General features: G+C 42.8%; 1 protein-coding gene and 1 long non-coding RNA gene across 3 annotated transcripts in view; one reads left to right on the top strand and one right to left on the bottom strand.

Annotated features, from left to right (window-relative positions):
• Positions 1-1,600: 1,600 nt before the first annotated feature.
• Positions 1,601-17,600, top strand: LOC120977977. Its single transcript, XR_005774021.1, has 3 exons — positions 1,601-1,613; positions 3,828-3,830; positions 17,471-17,600. It is a non-coding gene; the product is annotated as an uncharacterized LOC120977977 (long non-coding RNA).
• The window catches only part of RBM27 (RNA binding motif protein 27), a 102,387-nt gene continuing 92,994 nt past the window's right edge, over positions 9,123-18,515 (bottom strand). For both annotated transcript variants that reach the window (XM_040406166.1, XM_040406173.1), the window contains 2 exons: positions 11,485-11,595; positions 9,123-11,287 (listed from right to left, as the gene is read on the bottom strand). In XM_040406166.1, the coding sequence (XP_040262100.1) occupies positions 11,204-11,287; positions 11,485-11,595 (195 nt within the window). In that variant the 3' untranslated portion in view covers positions 9,123-11,203. The remainder of the gene's footprint in view (positions 11,288-11,484; positions 11,596-18,515) is intronic.

The raw sequence follows: 18,515 nt of genomic DNA, 5'->3' as shown, positions 1-18,515 counted from the left end.
TTGCTGTACTCAGGAGAAGTTGGGCAATGTGTTTTGGGGATGTCATTTTACATATACCCATGCTGGGTGAGATAAATATCTTGGTCAAATGCCAACTTTGTATAAAAAAAATGGGAAAAGTTGTCTTTTGCCAAGATATTTCTCTCACCCAGCATGGGTATATGTAAAATGACACCCCAAAACACATTGCCCAACTTCTCCCGAGTACAGCAATACCACATGTGTGACACTTTTTTGCAGTCTAGGTGGGCAAAGGGGCCCACATTCCAAAGAGCACCTTTCGGATTTCACCGGCCATTTTTTACACATTTTGATTTCAAACCACTTCTCACGCATTCGGGCCCCTAAAATGCCAGGGCAGTATAACTACCCCACAAGTGACCCCATTTTGGAAAGAAGACACCCCCAGGTATTTCGTGATGGGCATAGTGAGTTCATGGAAGTTTTTATTTTTTGTCACAAGTTAGTGGAATTTGAGACTTTGTAAGAAAAAAAAAAAAAGAAATCATCATTTTCCGCTAACTTGTGACAAAAAATAAAAAATTCTAGGAACTCGCCATTCCCCTCACGGAATACCTTGGGGTGTCTTCATTCCAAAATGGGGTCACTTGTGGGGTAGTTATACTGCCCTGGTATTCTAGGGGCCCTAATGTGTGGTAAGTAGGTAAATGACCTGTGAAATCCTAAAGGTGCTCTTTGGAATGTGGGCCCCTTTGCCCACCTAGGCTGCAAAAAAGTGTCACACATTTGGTATCGCCGTATTTAGGAGAAGTTGGGCAATGTGTTTTGGGGTGTCTTTTTACATATACTCATGCTGGGTGAGAGAAATATCTCGGCAAAAGACAACTTTTCCCATTTTTTTATACAAAGTTGGCATTTGACCAAGATATTTATCTCACCCAGCATGGGTATATGTAAAATGACACGCCAAAACACATTGCCCAACTTCTCCTGAGTACGGCGATACCACATGTGTGACACTTTTTTGCAGCCTAGATGCGCAAAGGGGCCCACATTCCTTTTATGAGGGCATTTTTAGACATTTGGATCCCAGACGACTTCTCACGCTTTAGGGCCCCTAAAATGCCAGGGCAGTATAAATACCCCACATGTGACCCCATTTTGGAAAGAAGACACCCCAAAGTATTCAATGAGGGGCATGGCGAGTTCATAAAATTTATTTATTTTTTGGCACAAGTTAGCGGAAATTGATTTATTATTTTTTTTTCTCACAGTCTCCCTTTCCGCTAACTTGGGACAAAAATTTCAAGGACTCAATATGCCCCTCACGGAATACCTTGGGGTGTCTTCTTTCCGAAATGGGGTCACATGTGGGGTATTTATACTGCCCTGGCATTCTAGGGGCCCTAAAGCCTGAGAATAAGTCTGGAATATAAAGGTCTAAAAAAATTTATGCATTTGGATTCCGTGAGGGGTATGGTGAGTTCATGTGAGATTTTATTTTTTGACACAAGTTAGTGGAATATGAGACTATGTAAGAAAAAAATAAATAAAAATTTCCGCTAACTTGGGCCAAAAAAAAAGTCTGAATGGAGCCTTACAGGGGGGTGATCAATGACAGGGGGGGGGGGGGGGTGATCAATTACAGGGGGGTGATCAGGGAGTCTATATGGGGTGATCACCCCCTGTCATTGATCACCCCCCTATAAGGCTCAATTCAGATGTCCGTATGTGTTTTGCCGATCCGATCCATAAAAAACATACGGACATCTGAATGGAGCCTTACAGGGGGGTAAACAATGACAGGGGGGTGATCAGGGGTGAATAAGTGACGGGGGGGGGGGGGGGGTGTAGTGTAGTGGTGTTTGGTGCTACATATTACGGAGCTGCCTGTGTCCTCTGGTGGTCGATCCAAACAAAAGGGACCACCAGAGGACCAGGTAGCAGGTATATTAGACGCTGTTATCAAAACCGCGTCTAATATACCTGTCAAGGGTTAAAAAAAAAATCGCATCTCCAGCCTGCCAGCGAACGATCGCCGCTGGCAGGCTGGAGATCCACTCGCTTACCTTCCGATCCTGTGAAATCTCGCGCCTCGCGAGATGACGCATTTATGCGTGACTCTGCGCAGGGCTGCCGCCTCCGGAACGCGATCCTGCGTTAGGCGGTCCGGAGGCAGTTTAAAGACGACATAAAAGATTTACTAAACTTAGCCGCAATAGAACCTGTCCCAGAAAATAAGCTAGGACAGGGCCATTACTTCCGTCTATTCATAGTAAAAAAAAAAAAAAAAAAAAAAACACAAACGGAATTCACGGGTCATAATAAATTTAAAACCCTTGAACAAATACGTCACGTATCAAAGATACAAGATGGAAACTCTAAGATCGGCAGTAAAATTAATAAAAAAGGATGCAGTAATGGCCTCGATCAATTTAAGAGATGCGTACTTAAGCCTGGTAGTGATGAATTGTCAGTTGCTTGAAAAAGACAGTCTAGGTCGAAACGTCACATGTATTTGATGGAATAAAGGAATTAATGAGACAAGAGAGTGCTGCGGTTCTACTACTTTTTCGGTTGCCAGCCTTCAGCGTTGGGGAGCTGTAACTCAACACGAAACCTACCAGGGAAAATGAACAGTTTCCATAAGACAGCAATCCTCAAATTTCAGGGAATTGCAAGCAATTTGGGAGGCGCTGAAGGAAACACATCTGTCAACACATAGTCACGCCCGAGTTTACTCGGACAACTCAACAGCAGTGTCCTTCATTCAGCACCAGGGAGGGACGAGACATCGCTTACTTCAAAATCTGTCAAACAAAATATTTTCGTGGGCAGAGAAAAATATACAGTCAATATCAGCAGTTCGCCTAAAAGGTTCATTAAACATAAAAGCAGACTGAGCCGTCATACTCTAGATCCGGGGGAATGGAGACTATGCCCGGAGATTTTCCAGGTGATAACACAAAAGTGGGGCAGGCTGTCAATAGATCTTTTTGCATCACGAGAAAAATCACCAAGTGAATCCATTCTTTTCTCTCAACCCGAGGGATTTCCCAACAGCAGGGGACGCATTCCATCAAGACTGGACAACACACCTAGTCTATGCGTTGCCACCCATTCCTCTAATTCCCAGGGTCCTTCAAAAATTCCTGAAAGAGAAACGCACCCTGATCTTGGAGGCCCCCTTCTAGCCCAAAAGGAGCTGGTTTGCATTAATGAAGTCGCTCAGCCTAGAAGCCCCTTTTCTTTTACCTCTGAGATCGGCTCTACTACACCAAAGGCCCCATTCCTCATCCAAAAATATATAACATGTCCTATTCTTGTCCGTTTTGCCGAAAATAGGCATTTCTACAATGGGCTGCCTGTTCCATTCCGCAAATTGCGGAAGGCACACGGGCGGCTTCCGTGTTTTGCGGATCCGCATTTTGCAGACCGCAGAAACGGAACGGTCGTGTGCATGAGGCCTTAGATCCAACCTTTTTACCAAAGGTGGTTTCTACCTTTCATAGGTCACAGGATATCGTACTTCCCTCCTTTTGTGCCAAACCCCAAAACGACCAAGAGGCTACCTTCCATACCTTAGACGTTAGGCGAGCTGTCCTAATATACCTAGAAACAACTAAGGAGTGGAGAGTCAACAAGAATCTCTTTATCCAATTTTCCGGGCCAAATAAAGGAAAAGGGGCAGCGAAAAGTTCTATTTCCAGATGGATAAGAACAACCATCTCAGAAGCCTACAAAATCAAAGGAAAAGAAGCCCCCCTTCTTCCCTTAGAGCGCATTCGACAAGAGGCATGGCCGCTTCTTGGGTGGAAAAGTCATCAGCCTCCCTACAACAAATTTGTAGAGTGGCAACTTGGAAGAGGGTCTACACCTTTACCAAACAGTACAAGCTAGATATTTTTTCTAGCAAAGACATGGCTTTCGGACGCAAAGTCCATTGTGCCGTTGTCCCCCCCTAATATTTTCTTTGTTATTTCTCAGGATGTGGTGTCATGGAGATGACTGGGGAAATGAGTCCACATGACACCACATGCTTCCCACGCATTTATTTTAGTATGTGGATTGATTATTGTTTTCCATTAATAAAAACTACATTATCCCTTCATCCTGGGGTTGTCTCGTTAAAATACACTGGTGATGGAGGGAAGGGGTGGGGTTTTTAAACCTCTCTGTTTTTTTCCCTGTCATATCAGAGGAAGTCAGTCTCAGGATGTGGTGTCATGGAGACTTCCAGGAAACCGGATTACCGGTGAGTGTAATACTCATTTCTCGCTCATATCATTGGGGGACACAGGACTGTGGGACGTCCCAAAGCAGTCCATGAAGAGGAAAAACCAAAACTCACCCATGTAAAAACTGCCCTTGCAGACGCTCAGGACACAGCTGCCTGCAAGACTTTATGGCCCAGGGCAGCATCTGCCGACTCCGGGGAGTGCACCTGGTAGAATTTCACGAACATGTGTAAGAAAGACCACGTTGCCGCCTTACACAACTGGACAGCTGATGCATGATGGAAGCGGGCCCAGGAAGCGCCAACTGCTCTGGTTGAGTAGGCCGTGATTCCAGAAGGTGGAGTCCTGCCCCGGGAACGGTATGCCTCGGTGATTGCTAAGCGTATCCACCTGGCAATCGTCACCTTAGAAGCGGCGCATCCCTTTACGAGGACCATCAGGAAGCACGAATAACGCATCCATGCGGCGAAAAGAGCTAGAGATTGACAGATTCTCAGAGCTCGAACCCCGCCAAGCTTGTGAAGAGAATGCTCCCTAGGATGCGACGGAGCTGGGCAAAATGAAGGAAGGACAATGTCCTCGTTAACATGGAAGGCCGAGACTACCTTCGGTTGAAAGGCAGGTATGGGACGGAGCACCGCCTTATCCTGAAGAAGGATTAAAAAAAAGGTGCCAACTCGTAGACACGCCTGATGGACATGACAGCCACCAGGAATGCAACCTTCCAGGAAAGATAGCAGAGGGACACTGTCCTTAGCAGTTCAAACGGAGCAGATTGGAGTGAACTCAGCACGAGGTTCAGATCCCAAGACGACAAGCGGGGGCCAATAGGGGGGAATAATATGAGCCACCCCTTGGAGGAAGATTTTAACCAGGCCTTTCAAAGTCAAAGTCAAAGGTCGCTATAGCAAAACTGACAGCGCCGACACTTGACCCTTTAAGGAGCTAAGGGCAAGTCCAAATTCTAAACCAGATTGCAGAAAAGAGAGAATAGTGGAAAGAGAGAAGCGTAGTGGAGGGAGATTACGTTTCTCACAGAAGCCCAGATAGGACCTCCAAGTCCTGTAGTAAATTTTGGATGAGGCTGGTTTCCTGACTCTGATCATGGTGTGAATACCCTATCAGGGAAACATCACTGTTTTAAAATGGCAGTTTTAACAGCCACGCCGTCAAACGTAGCGACTCTAGATGCTGGTGGAAAGCAGGTCCACGAGAGAGCAAATCGGCCCTGAGTGGAAGGGGCCACAGAGCGTCCCCTAGGAGGAGGACGACGTCGGAGTACCACACCTGACGGGGACAGTCCGGGGCGATGAGGATCGTCTGGACACCCTCCGTCCTGATCCTGCGTAGAACACACGGCAGGAAAGAGGCGGGAACACATACACTAGAGAAAACCAGTCCCACGGTGCTACCAGAGAGTCTGCGGCACATGCCTTGGGATCTCTTGTGTGAGAGAAGGTGGGAAGTTTGTGGTTTAACCTGGACGCCATCAAGTCCACCTCCGGACGACCCCACCGGAGACAGATCTGTTCGAACACCTCCATCCGGCAGAACCAGCAGGGTCACCCCTTCAGCCACTGGCACCTAGGTGGCAGGAAGCTAAAACAGAGGGCTTGGAGATATGGGTGACCCTTAGGCGGGGGGGAGGGGATGGTCGGTGAGGGAATCCGACACCGTTTTATAAACCCCGGGAAAACAGAGGCTAGGCGACTGTTTCACATCCTAAGGAGAAAGAAAAAAGCAAATAAATAAATGAGAATTAAATAAATAAAAAAGGGAGGTCTGCCTCATATGACACCAAGCTAAAAACTGATATGCTCTCTCCTGGCTGGGGAGGAGCTATCACTTTCTTGCCAAATGTCGCCTCCAAGCAGCTATACCCACGGTCCTGTGTCCCCCAATGAGCGAGAAATAAAAGCCAAAATCAATCAAAACACAACCCGTCCCAAAGTAATCTCGCACACATACACAGACACACGAAAACTGAATAAAAAAGTGTGACACAACAACATGTTTAGCTGTAAACTTTCTGGAGTGGTTCAGAGTTATTCCAAATTCAGAGAATGTGTAATATATGTTTGTGACAATTTTTTTCTTTTTCAGTCTTTTTTTGTTTTTCATTGTCTTTGTTTTGAACCACTGAACCATGTTTCTTTATTGCAAAAGTGAACATGCTTTAAGAAATTCAGCTTGGAAAAAAAAAAAAAGTTAATAAAACAAACATTACATAGGATGATTCTTAAATGTATAAACAATTAGAAATTCAACAATATTGTCTATCATACTATAACACAAGAACACAATATTGTAAAAACTATAATACAAGTATACTGTACATCAGAAGAACCAAACCTACCCACGCAATCTTTTACACAACCTCTCCGAGGCTGGTTTCACAGAAGCATAATACAGGCACATTGTTTGCCCCCCATATTATGGGCCTCACTAATGTCATCGATATCCATAAGGCTACCTGCACACGGGTGCAGGTCAACATGCAGAAGATCCTCACAAATTTTCACACGGATTTCTGCACCCAAACAGCATTTCTTACACTTTATTAGAAAAGGGTAAAATCCGTAAACATAATTGGCATGCTGCGGATTTCTAAACCCACAGGTCAGGTCAATTTCCGCATGGGAAACATCCGCAAAGTGTACATGAAATTTTATTAATCTGGTGCTGTACTACATTGTGGTTTTCCCGCACAGGAATCCGTGCTGAAAAACAGTTTATTCCGCTATGTGTGCAGGTAGCCTAATTAGTCAGAAGGTAATGCCACCATATTACCCTTGTGTGAAAGCAGCCTAAGAGTTTTTTTTGCCCAATGTGCACCTGAACGGTGTTTGAATTCAAATTAAAAAAGCAGGGGGTAAAGTCCCATTTTAATAAATGCCCTTGTTTTATTAAGCTGGAACAATATTTTCTGCCATCAAGAAAGCAGGACACAAGGATATCACACACAGTGGGCAAACTTCTAAGTTGTTTATGACTGTCCATTTTTATAAAAAATCTAGTGATAAAACATACAGTAATTAAAGAGCAAAAACATGTTTTTCTAACACCCAGACCTCTTTACAGCACAAAACTGGCAAGTATGAATACACGCTAACAGAGTATCATGAGCTGAGAAAACGTAAAACAGGTTTGATAAGAATTCGGACCAAACAGTTGGAATTAATCATTTTAGTGCCATAGGCATAAGGTGGAGTTATCAAAAAACAGTATAGAGGAAGAATGTCCTAAGCTAATCCTAAGTGTTTTCTTTTTTTCACACTGGATTTACATACACATGTAGTGTTTGATGAAGTTGCGATCTGTTTTTGTCAAAGCTCCCCCCCCCCCCCCCCCCCCAAAAAATTTTTTTAAGTCAGTCATACCCTTATACATATCCACCTTTTAGGATCCATGCATGCTTCTGGCTGAGAAAAAAAAAATGTACCAAAAACTGGATGTGTGAGCCAAATTTTTTTAATCTATTCATCTATAATCAGGAAAAGCATTTCCTTTTTTTTTTTTATAAAGAAAGGCTTTCTTGAAATTCATTGACTTTAGATTGAAATATTTGGCTCACACACAGTACCACAGCAATCTGAATTGGGTCTTAGTCACTTCACGGCATGCACATGATAATCTCAGCAGTCGATGTCTGCATGTATTTTATCAACTGTACTAATTGATGCAATAAAAGGGAAGACTAGACGGCATCTTACCTATGAAGGTAACCGTTTTTACTTGGTCCCCCCTAATTTACAGAAAGTGTAACTTTCACATTGGCCAAAGTTTACACTAGAACTGGTATAGGGTGATTTTTAAAGGGGTTCTTTGGGAATTAAAAAAAATGAAAAATACTTAATTACTTCATTTTAAATATATTCCCAAATACCTTACATTAGTTATAATAGCTTGTTTTGTCTAGGGAGCAATCATTAGGAGAAACAAAATGTCCACTGTCCTATTAGTACACACAGAACCTGTCCTAATCACACAGGAGGACAAGTTACTTCACATCACTGAGATAAAGAGCTGCCTCATCCTCCTCTCTGCTTGTCAAGGTTTATGATCCTGAATACAGTTTAATATGATCTTCATCTGAATCTCTATAGGAATGGAGTTCATGAGCAGATGTGGCTAATGAGCAGCAGCACTTGTATGCAGTCTCCATTACCACAGTCTGTCCTGTCCGTCCTCTCTGTACTTTGTCTCCTCATGAACTCCATTCTAACAGAGATTCAGCTGAAGATCTTCTCATCTGTATTCAGGATCATAATCCCTGACATGCAGAGCAGAGAGGAGGATGAGGCAGCTCTTTAGCTCAGTGTTGTGAGGTAACTTGTCCTGCTGTGTTATTAGGACAGGTTTTGTGTGTACTAATAGGGCAGCGACCATTTTGTTTCCCCTAATCATTGCTCCCTAGACAAAATAAACCATTATAACTAATTAAAGATATTTGGGAATATATTTATAATTAAGTAATATTTATGTATTTTCATTTTCTTAATTCCCAGAGAACCCCTTTAATGTAAGGCACTCTACGTTGCAACTGTGGCAGTGGTCTGTGTGCATACATACAAACATACATATTGCCCTCTGGCTTAAAAAGGCCAAGAAACAGTTGCTGCCCACACAATGAAGTAGCACTTCCATGCTAGTGATAGGCCCCTTTCAGACGAGCAAGTGTCACATTCCGGAATCGCAGAGTGTGTCAGGGAAAGCAAATGTCCTGAACTCCGGAGCACTGCCGGGGTCATATATCATCATATTGATTTATGATGCTATGTAACCCTTACAGTTCTGGAATGTGCTCTCCCTGACACTGAGTCCGATGCGTAGGACTTGCTTGTGTGAAAGGGGCCATAAAGTACCAATATACCTAACAAACCAGTAGCAGTCTGTTTCAATAGTAAAATTCAAATTTTTTAAAGGCAACTAATCTTTAAAGAAATGTAGAATAAATGACAGTAAGACATTTCAATAAAGCTCCATCTAAGAGGGTTGAGGACTTGACATGGGTCCTTATGTTAACTCCTCAAACATGCCACAGTTTAGCAACACATTATCCTGAAAAACCATACAATGAGTTGGTTTACCCTAGTTTACAGTATAATCTTCCAAACATGACCACTAAACAGGAAGAAAGCTGTAAAAGTGTACACTTAAGTGAAAACTATAGGATAATATGTCACAGGTTGATGCAGCTGTGGACACAGTAGAACTTGCTGCTTTCAGTCAATTATTTGGTTGGTCTTCACTCTCCCTATTGCTGGTAGAAAAATAAAACTTTTAGGGCATCTATTCAACTCTATCTTCGTACACAGAAAGAAGAAAGTTCTGTACAAAATTATACATCTTAAGAAAAGATCTGTACATAATATATAAATCTCTTGTCCCATTCCTTTGCCCTGTGTCATATATAAAGATCTCGGCATTGCCATTGAGGGCCTGGCAGTGACCGTGGTTTAAAAAAAAACAAAAAAAAAAACAAGCTTCCTAAAAGCAATAGGTTTTTTAACACATGAAATGTAGTAGAAACAAAAAAAAAAAAAAAAAAAAAAAAGAGAAAAAAGCAGCCAATCATATCACAGCTTTGATTTACCAACTTGTACTATAAGAGCACTAGGCACATGACTTGGATTGGACCTGGCTACATTTCTAGAGATCCCCTAAGTGAATTGGTTACTTTATATGCTCTTTCCATCTCCTGATAAATACATTCTAGAAGTGAAGGGAGAATTTGCAATGTTTTCCTCTGCTAATTTTTGCCATGGTGGGTCTATCAGAGTAGAGGAATCAGTCACACAGGCTCAGCCTCTGTGCCGCTTATCACTTTGTCATGGGCTGTAAAAGTGGTGTGCAATCTAATATTTGTTGTATTTTCAAAAATATCACACCAGCCTTCAAGTTTATACCTCGACCTTAGCTCCCTTAAAATGGTGACAGTCAAAGCATTTTCAAGTACAAGGTATAAACCACCCAAAAACCATGCAAAAGGCCAATCTTTCATCATTAAAAAGACACTTAAGGCCCTTAAACACAGTCTGAGGATTAGGGCAATTATTGGAAATATGTATGAATGCTCATCCCTGTGTGCTGCCTATCGAGTAAACACCATTTGTCAGGTGGTCGCATATTGTATACAACTGGACCTGGTCTAGATCATACTTGCTTCCTATGAGATGCCTGACAAGCTGGTTCAGGTTTCCTAGATGATAAAGATCTGTATTAAATAGTAAATGCTTTGCCATAGCACTCATATTAAAAGAACTATCTGCTTCACTTATTTACTCTCAATTATGGAAAAAATTATCCTTTGGCAGATACGTACCCAAAAAATGTAGTAAATTTTTTTTTGGACTAGAGTAATACACTCCGATCCAAAAAGGCTTTCTATCCTCTCACAGGTAGCAAATCCAACAACTCTAGCTCAAAGTATTGCAGAAAGCCAAGTCTGGCAGAAGTTGTCAGGTTATTGGTTTTCACTCCAAAGTCTTAGGTGCAAGTGGTGGCAATGATGCGGTTGAATATTATAAAAGGGTATTACTGAATGTTAACCAGGTCATTTTTGCACATCACCAAAATTTTAATTTGCAGACTATAGTTGAAAGAAAGATTGCACTTTAGGGGATGCATGGCATAAATACTTAGGTTACTGAGAATCTGCTCAAAGTAGGTAGACCTTTAGCAATTTAAAAAATAAAACTATAAAGACTTCCAAAAATATTTCTCACTCTACTCTCCATGTAGGACCATGTATATTAAAATAAAATACAAAACAACAAAAACACAAACAGTCTCTAGCCTTTGGCTTTCATAGAAAAGCATTCAATTGGATGATTTACACAATCAATGTATTTACTTCCTATGAAAAGGAGAAAATAATTGGCTCATTTGGGTTCAACACATTCTTTCTTCCTTTCTCATGTCACTATAGTAAAAATGTCAGTACACACGTCTTAAAAAAAATTAAATTTTATGTACATTTTTCTTTTTTATTATTGGTGCTTTCATCTTCTCCAGGAACGAGACTCATCTTCATCTTCATCCTCATCATCATCTTCATGTAGTAATGTATCTGAAGTCTCTACTTCCTGGTTAAAAAAAAAAAAAAAAAAAAAAAAAAGAAATGTGGGAGGTTAGATGCAAGACTTTACTTTAGTACAATTTTGTATAGGGCCCATTCTGAGAATGCTAGAGTCTACCAACTATTGTGTTAGAAACCCAATAATGTCTTCTATGTTTCGGTATGATGTCAGCACTGTCATGTTTTAATGAACATCTGTCATACCTCTTCCTTAGGCTCTTCCTCCTCAACCTCTGTGGACATGGAAGGCGTCTTCGGTTTGTGCCAGCATACTGGAAGCTTTCGACCCTTAAATTTTGAACCTTGGTTAGCAGCCTAATTCAAAACAAACAAGATAAAATTAATTGAAACCTTTCAAAAACAGTAATAAAAGGACCCATCTCTTCTGGGTGGGTCCCAAGGTTGTACACAATTATGTTGGTCACCGTACTGAAAATCCCTACTGTACATGTTAGATTTAGGTAAGGATAGCAGTAAGCGTTATCAATAAATATGGGATACAATCTTTAAAAATGTCTACTTTTTATAATTTTCTTTCAGTCAGCACAAAGACCCTAAGCATGCATGCCAGAACATTCATAGTTGAATCTTTTCACAAATCCTTTCAGCAACATGTCTTCTTCATATGCCTACACAAATATCTCAAAATTAAAGGATAACCATGCTAAACTGCTAACAGCCCTGGGCAGGGGCTGTGGAAAAAACCCATACCTTTTGTGAACCTTTTATTAGGAGTAGAGTGCATATGAACTTACATTCTGCCAGGTTCTGCTACTGCAAGTGCCCTGGATGGGGAATTTTACTGTGAAGTGCTCCCTGCATTGAGCATTACAACCCCTCAGATTTAAATGACAGGAGACCAGCACATCTGTCACTCAGAACAGAGTGGAGGGGCTGAGAAAAAGGGTTAATAACTCTTACCGGTAATTGGATTTTTCCAATACCCTCCCCAACAGCACTGACAGAAGGGTGTCCCCGCCCCCTGGACAGGAAACATAGAAGTTGAAGTTTAAAAGGCCTCCTCTCCTTACCTAAATCAGTAAATAATAAAGTACACGGTAGAGATGCCAACATTTTTTAATTTTAATTCAAACAGAAAATTGAACATAATCGACTGAATCTCAGAAAAAACATAAGGGTGGGAAATACCCCAGTGCCGTTGGGGAGGCTATTAGAAAATCCAATTACCGGTAAGTGTAATTAACACTTTTCCAGGCGCCTCCCCACCGGCACTGACAGGAGGATTAACAGAAATAAACTAGGGAGGGACTACTGCAGAAAGAATTCTGCGTCCGAAGGAGAGGTCCTGGTTATGGACCACATCCAATCTATAATGGTTAAAGAAAGTTTTGGATTCGCCCAAGCAGCCGCTCTGTAGATCTATTCAATAGTGATAGAGGCAGATTCAGCCCAGGAAGCTGACACCGCTCTTGTCGAGTGGGCTTTGAGACCTCTTGGAGGATCTTGATTCTTCAGGACATAGCATAAGGCAACAGTGTCTCTAATCCATCGTAGCTTTACTGGCTGCCCGACCTTTATTAGGCCCCTGGAATTGGAGAATATGATCTGGATTCCTGAACTGTTCCGAAATTCAAAATTTTCAGGTAGGCCAGCACACACTGCCTTACATCCAAGTAATAGAATTTTCTCTCCTGATCAGATGAAGGAGAAGGGCAAAAAGATGGTAAGGTGACTTCTAGATTACAACAAAACCTCGATACCACCTTCGGGAGAAAAGACGGGCAATGCCTCAGTACAATGTGGTCTTCCAAAATTATAAGATCAGAAGGACAGCAGGAGAAAGCTTGGATTTTGCCAACCCTTCTGGCCGTAGTAATGGCAAGAAGGAAGGAGGTCTACAGAGTTAGGAGCTTTAGAGAGATATCCTCAATGGGCTCGAACGGAGGATCCATCAGAACCGTAAGGACTAAATTTAAGTCCCAGGGAGGGACAGAAGAACAGATGGAAGGGGAATCTCTGATTGCTCCTTTAATAAACCGCCTGATTAGGGGATGCTCCAACAGTTTGGTATCCATGAAGACCCCTAAAGCTGAGATCTGGACTTTAAGGGTGGAAGGCTTGAGATCCCTGTCCAGACCTGCTTGTAGAAAATCCAAGTTCTTAAGGATATTTTCCAGGCCTTCCTGATGTATTTCTCATCCAGCAAACAGAAGGAAGGCCTTCCAAGTTCTGAGGTAGATTTGAGGTTATCATCTTCCTACTCTTCAATAAGGTGGAGATCACCGCGTCCAAGAGGTCCTTCCTCTTAAGACTTAGCCTCTCAATCTCCAGGCAGTCAACCTTAGATGAGAGACCCCTGGATGAGGGACCGGACCTTGTTGCAAAAGACCTGGAAACACAGAAAGAGTCCAAGATATTCCGAACGACAGGCTGAGAAGAGGAGGAAACCAGGGCCTTCTGGGCCAGTAAGGAGCTATCATAATTTGCGCTTTCTCCTCTGCCACCTTCATCAGGGTCCTCTGAATCAGGCTGAAGGGGGGGGGGGGGGGGGGGAATGCATTTAGGAGCCCTTTTGGCCAAATGCAGGACAGTGTCCAAGATGTCCGGATGATCTTGAGGAGATAGGGAGCTAAATATTTTCACCTTCCTGTTGGTTCGATTTGCAAACAAATCCATGACTGGAATGTCCCATTTCTCCGTAATCTGTTGAAATATGTTGGTGTTTAGCGCCCACTCGTCCTCTTTCAGGGTCTGCCTGCTGAGAAAATCTGCTACTAGATTGTTGCTTCCCTTCAGGTGAATCACTGTAAGAGATAGTAGGTGTTCTTCTGCCCAAAGAAAGATCCCTCTTATTACCGCTGTTACTCCCTGCCTGTTCAAATAGGCCATGGTGGTGGTATTGTCCATGAGAACTTTTACATGACCAAGAGGACTGTTTGCATGAAGCGCCAGAAGGACTGTGGACTGCATTGAGCTCTCTTGGATTTGAAGAGGCGTTTGACATGGAACGTCCCCAGATGCCCTGAACCACTAAGTCTCCTGCGTGACTTCCCAACCACAACTGCTGGCATCCGTAGTAACCACCAGTTGATTTTCCTGGCACCAGAAGACTCCTGTCTGGAGATTTTTTCTTGCACTCCCTAGCCTGGTGGAAGGTTTTAGGAAGAGTGACCTTCCTGTCTAGGGAACTTTTGTTGCCGTCCCAGGAATCCAATAGAAAAGTCTGTGTTTTTCTGGTGTGGCTTTGCGCCCACCTGTCGGCAGGGATTGTAGCTGTTAGAAATCCCAACATAGTCATCACATTTCTGATAGTCGTGGATCTTCGTTCGCAGAATTGATTTACGTTCTGATACTGTTTTATCTGCTTCTCTTCGGGGAGAAAAGACATTAGTAAGCGGGAGTTGAGGACTCCTCCTAAAAAGATCTTTTGCTGGGAAGGAGCAAGGTCGGATTTTTTTAAATTTACTATCCATCCTAGCTCTAAGAAAGGTAGCTTTTAAACGATACTTAGAAGGGACAGAAGATGGTCTTCCGTGTCGGCTGCAATTAAAAAAAATCATCCAAGTATGGGACTATGAGGATACCTTGCATATGAAGATGAACATAAAGACTGCAATTCTCAGGAAGCTCTGGTGGTCCTCGAATATGGGCACATGATAGTATGCATCTTTTAAGTCCATTGTCACCATATAACAAAACTGAGGCAGTAGGTTTACAGTCGACCTGATAGTTTCCATTTTTAACTTCTTGTAGGTTAGGCACTTGTTTAGACTTTTCAAGTTTATGATCAGCCTGAAGTAGCCTCCTTGTTGAATCAAAAACACTGGGGAATAGAATCCTTGCTGACGCTGGTCTTTTGGAACAGGAAGCAGGACTTCTTTCTGAATCAGGCTGGTTAGCTCGGATTCCAGAGACAGTTGCTCTTTTCTTTTGGCCAGTGGTTTATTTACGACAAAGTGAGTTGGTGGGTAAGAGTTGAATTCCAGTTTGAACCCCTCTTGAATGGTGGCAAGAATCCAAAAGGGAGGTTCCCATCCTTTCCCAGCTTGGAGCAAAAATTATTAATCTTGCTCCAACCCGACCTCTGGCATCATTGGGTGGACTTTGATGCCTTATCCGGATTGAAGAGGAATCCTTTACCTCTTCCTCTTGAAGACTGCCATCTTCCTGAGAACTCCCTTTTTTCTGGTCCACTCTAGGTTTGTTTGGGGAGCAAAAGGAACGTCTTTGGTGGAAATTGTTGGGTTCAAGAGGAAATCCTTTTTTCCTGTCGACGCCTTCTCTAATATGTAATCTAAGACTGACCCAAAAAGTCTATCGCCTTCAGGATAGAACAAAGAAGTTTTTTGGATCCTGTATCCCCCGACCAGGACCAAGGCATATGGCTCTGCAGGTGGCGTTAGATAAGGCAGATGACCGTGCAGAAAGCTTCACCAAGTCTTCTGAGGCATCCGCTAAGAAGTTGGATAGTTGTTTGAGCATTGGCAGAGATGCTAGGATCTCTTCTCTGGGAGTACCTGCTGCCAAACTATCTTCTAGCTGGGACAACCATATAGACAAGGATCTGGTGGCACAGGTAGCAGAAATACTAGGCCTAAACATAGCCGTATTCATCTCCCAAGCGCTTTTAAGCAGGCTCACACTCTTCTTGTCCATCGGGTTACATAGTAACCCCATGTCCTCAAACGGGAGTGACTACTTCTTTAAAATGTGAGCCACAGGTGCATCAATTTTTGGTTATTTATCCCAGAGGCTAGTATCAGCACCTGAAAAAGGAGATTTCCTTTTAAAAAGGAATTTGAAATAGGAGCACACATTTTAGGATCTTTCCATTAATTAGATATAAGTGATTTTAAATTATTCTGAATCGGGGGAAGACATATCTTTAGTTTCCCCCAGACCCTGGAACATCTGGCCCTGACTCGATACACTCTCTTTGGCATCTTCCAGGTTCATGGTGGCTCTTATAGTTTTTAAGAGACCCTGGGTGTCTTCCGGAAGAAATAAAAGGTCTGTCAGACCCATCTTCTGAGGAGTCTGAGTCATCACTAGAGGCAATCTCCCCCTCATCTAAATCCAGCCTATATAACTGAGAACTATGGCATCTATGGGATGTAGAGGCCTGCGGGGATGAATGCGGTATCCTGGACTCCACTGCTGCATTGACTTCTTCCTTAATAATGCTCCGCATGGAGTCCAAAAGAGAGGGAGACTCTTCGGACACAATCTTCTCTGTACACTTAGTAGGGCATAGGGCTTTCTTGGCCTTAAAGCAAAAGGATTTTCGGCAAATAGCGCATTTCTTTACCCTAGCGCATTTCTCTACCCTATAAGTAATCACATTTATGAATTTTAGTAGGATCCAAGCCCATACAAAAAAATCCTACCAGCACCAAGCACCCAGGGTGAATGAAGGGAACCACAACCCCACCAATATAATAAATCGACATTTTGGATAGGAGGTTTACTGGGCTGAGGGCGACTGAGGCACAAATCATAGGAGCCATCATAGGATCAAATGAGGCACCGCTGAAAACGACGTTCCCGGCTCTTTTAACGTCGGCATTGGCGTGACGCTGACGCCATGACCCACACTCAGTCACGTGACACAACGCGCCTTCGCCGCCCACAGCCAGTAACAAGACTCCATTCCCAATAGCCCGGGGAGTCTCCGCCCAAAGTACGCTGGGTAAAGATATTTCTTCCTTGCTCTGGAACCAGGAGCAAGCGACTGGAGCCCGGGGCTGCCTTCCAGCGAAGGACTTATGCCAAAGCATGGGGAAGGGAGGCAGCGCGTCCCCGAGGCCCCCTATCCTCTGCATGGCCCTCCCAGAGACTGGAGAAAAGAATCCTGTGCATCTAGAATCCTGAAGCACACAGGAGGAGCTTCTGCGCGACCTAGGGACAAGAAACAACACTGATTTAGGTAAGGAGAGGAGGCCTTTTAAACTTCAGCTTCCGTGTTGTTTCCTGTCCAAGGGGCAGTCAGTGCCGTTGGGGAGACGCCGGAAAAAAGCAGAGAACAGAACAAAACTTCATATTTACACTATTCCTGATGAGAAAAGCTCCACATACCTAAAGCTCCAATACCTAAGGTTGTCAATAGTTTAGTATGGTCCAAAGGTGGCTGACAGACTCACAGTTCAAAAGCTTCTTTTTATAATTACCACCATATGGTAATCTGGAAAGGGTTACTCCACCATCCAGGGGTGGTAATTATAAAAATAAGCTTTTGAACCGTGAGTCGTTCTGGATCTTCAAAATGGGGTCCACTGTACCAAGTGGACTTAATCGGAAACACGACTTGATGTTACATTATTGAATTTTTGATCCATGAGCTGTGTGTGTTCTTTTGTTTTTATTAATCATGCCTTTTAGCATGTGTTGTTAATTTCATTTAAGGAGGAGCTTGCAGTTAGTGCGTCCACCTGTTTCTAGGTGGAGGCGCTATATATCCAACCTCCTCCTCAGTATGTGTATGTCATGAGGAAGGATCGCTATTGTTCCTGATCCGAAACATGTAACTGGAGTGTAACTGGCTTTTACCCGCACTGAAAAATAAAAGGTAACATTTTAAATCGAGCTGGACCCCTTCTTCCTTTTTTGCTTTGCTAACGCCATGTTTCCTGGCTTGGTCCGTGCTCGGTGTGGCGGGGTTTGAGCACACCTACATTTTTTCTTTCTGCCTACCCATGGTATTAAAGGGGTTGCCTCACAAATACAACCCTTTTTTTTTTAAATAAAAGCAGAGCCGATGCTTGGCTTATCATGATGGGCCTGAGTTTCTGTAATTCTCTGGTGATCTGCTGTTATCACAAGGGAAAACACATTAGGCCATTAATTTCCCCAGCATTTACCCCCTCCATGATGTGTATATGCCCCAACACTTTCAGAAAATATCTATACACAGCATAATTTAGGAATATTCTCCTACATATCACTTCACTGATGTACTTAAGTGACTGAGTTGATACTGAAAACCACAGAAAAGGTCCAAAGAGCGCTCTCTAGTGTTTGAAGGTGAAAATTAACCTTTTATGAAGTTCTATTTTTTAATATAGTATTAAGTATTTAAATATACTTCAGAAACTGTGGGATTTTGCAGTATAACAAATTGTTGTAAAAGGTCATATAAACTGCAGGTATTCTAAAGTAGTTTCACAGTAAGGCAGCAACACGGATGAATACTACATTAGGGAAATGCAGAGGATGTAGTCGATTTTTCAGGCCGTTTTCCACTCTGAAACTACATATACAAAGTGCTGTGAACTCAG

The sequence above is a fragment of the Bufo bufo genome, chromosome 1 (genome assembly GCF_905171765.1).
Source record: "Bufo bufo chromosome 1, aBufBuf1.1, whole genome shotgun sequence".
NCBI classification, from domain to species: Eukaryota; Metazoa; Chordata; class Amphibia; order Anura; family Bufonidae; genus Bufo; species Bufo bufo.
This window is presented reverse-complemented; position numbering and strand designations above follow the sequence as displayed.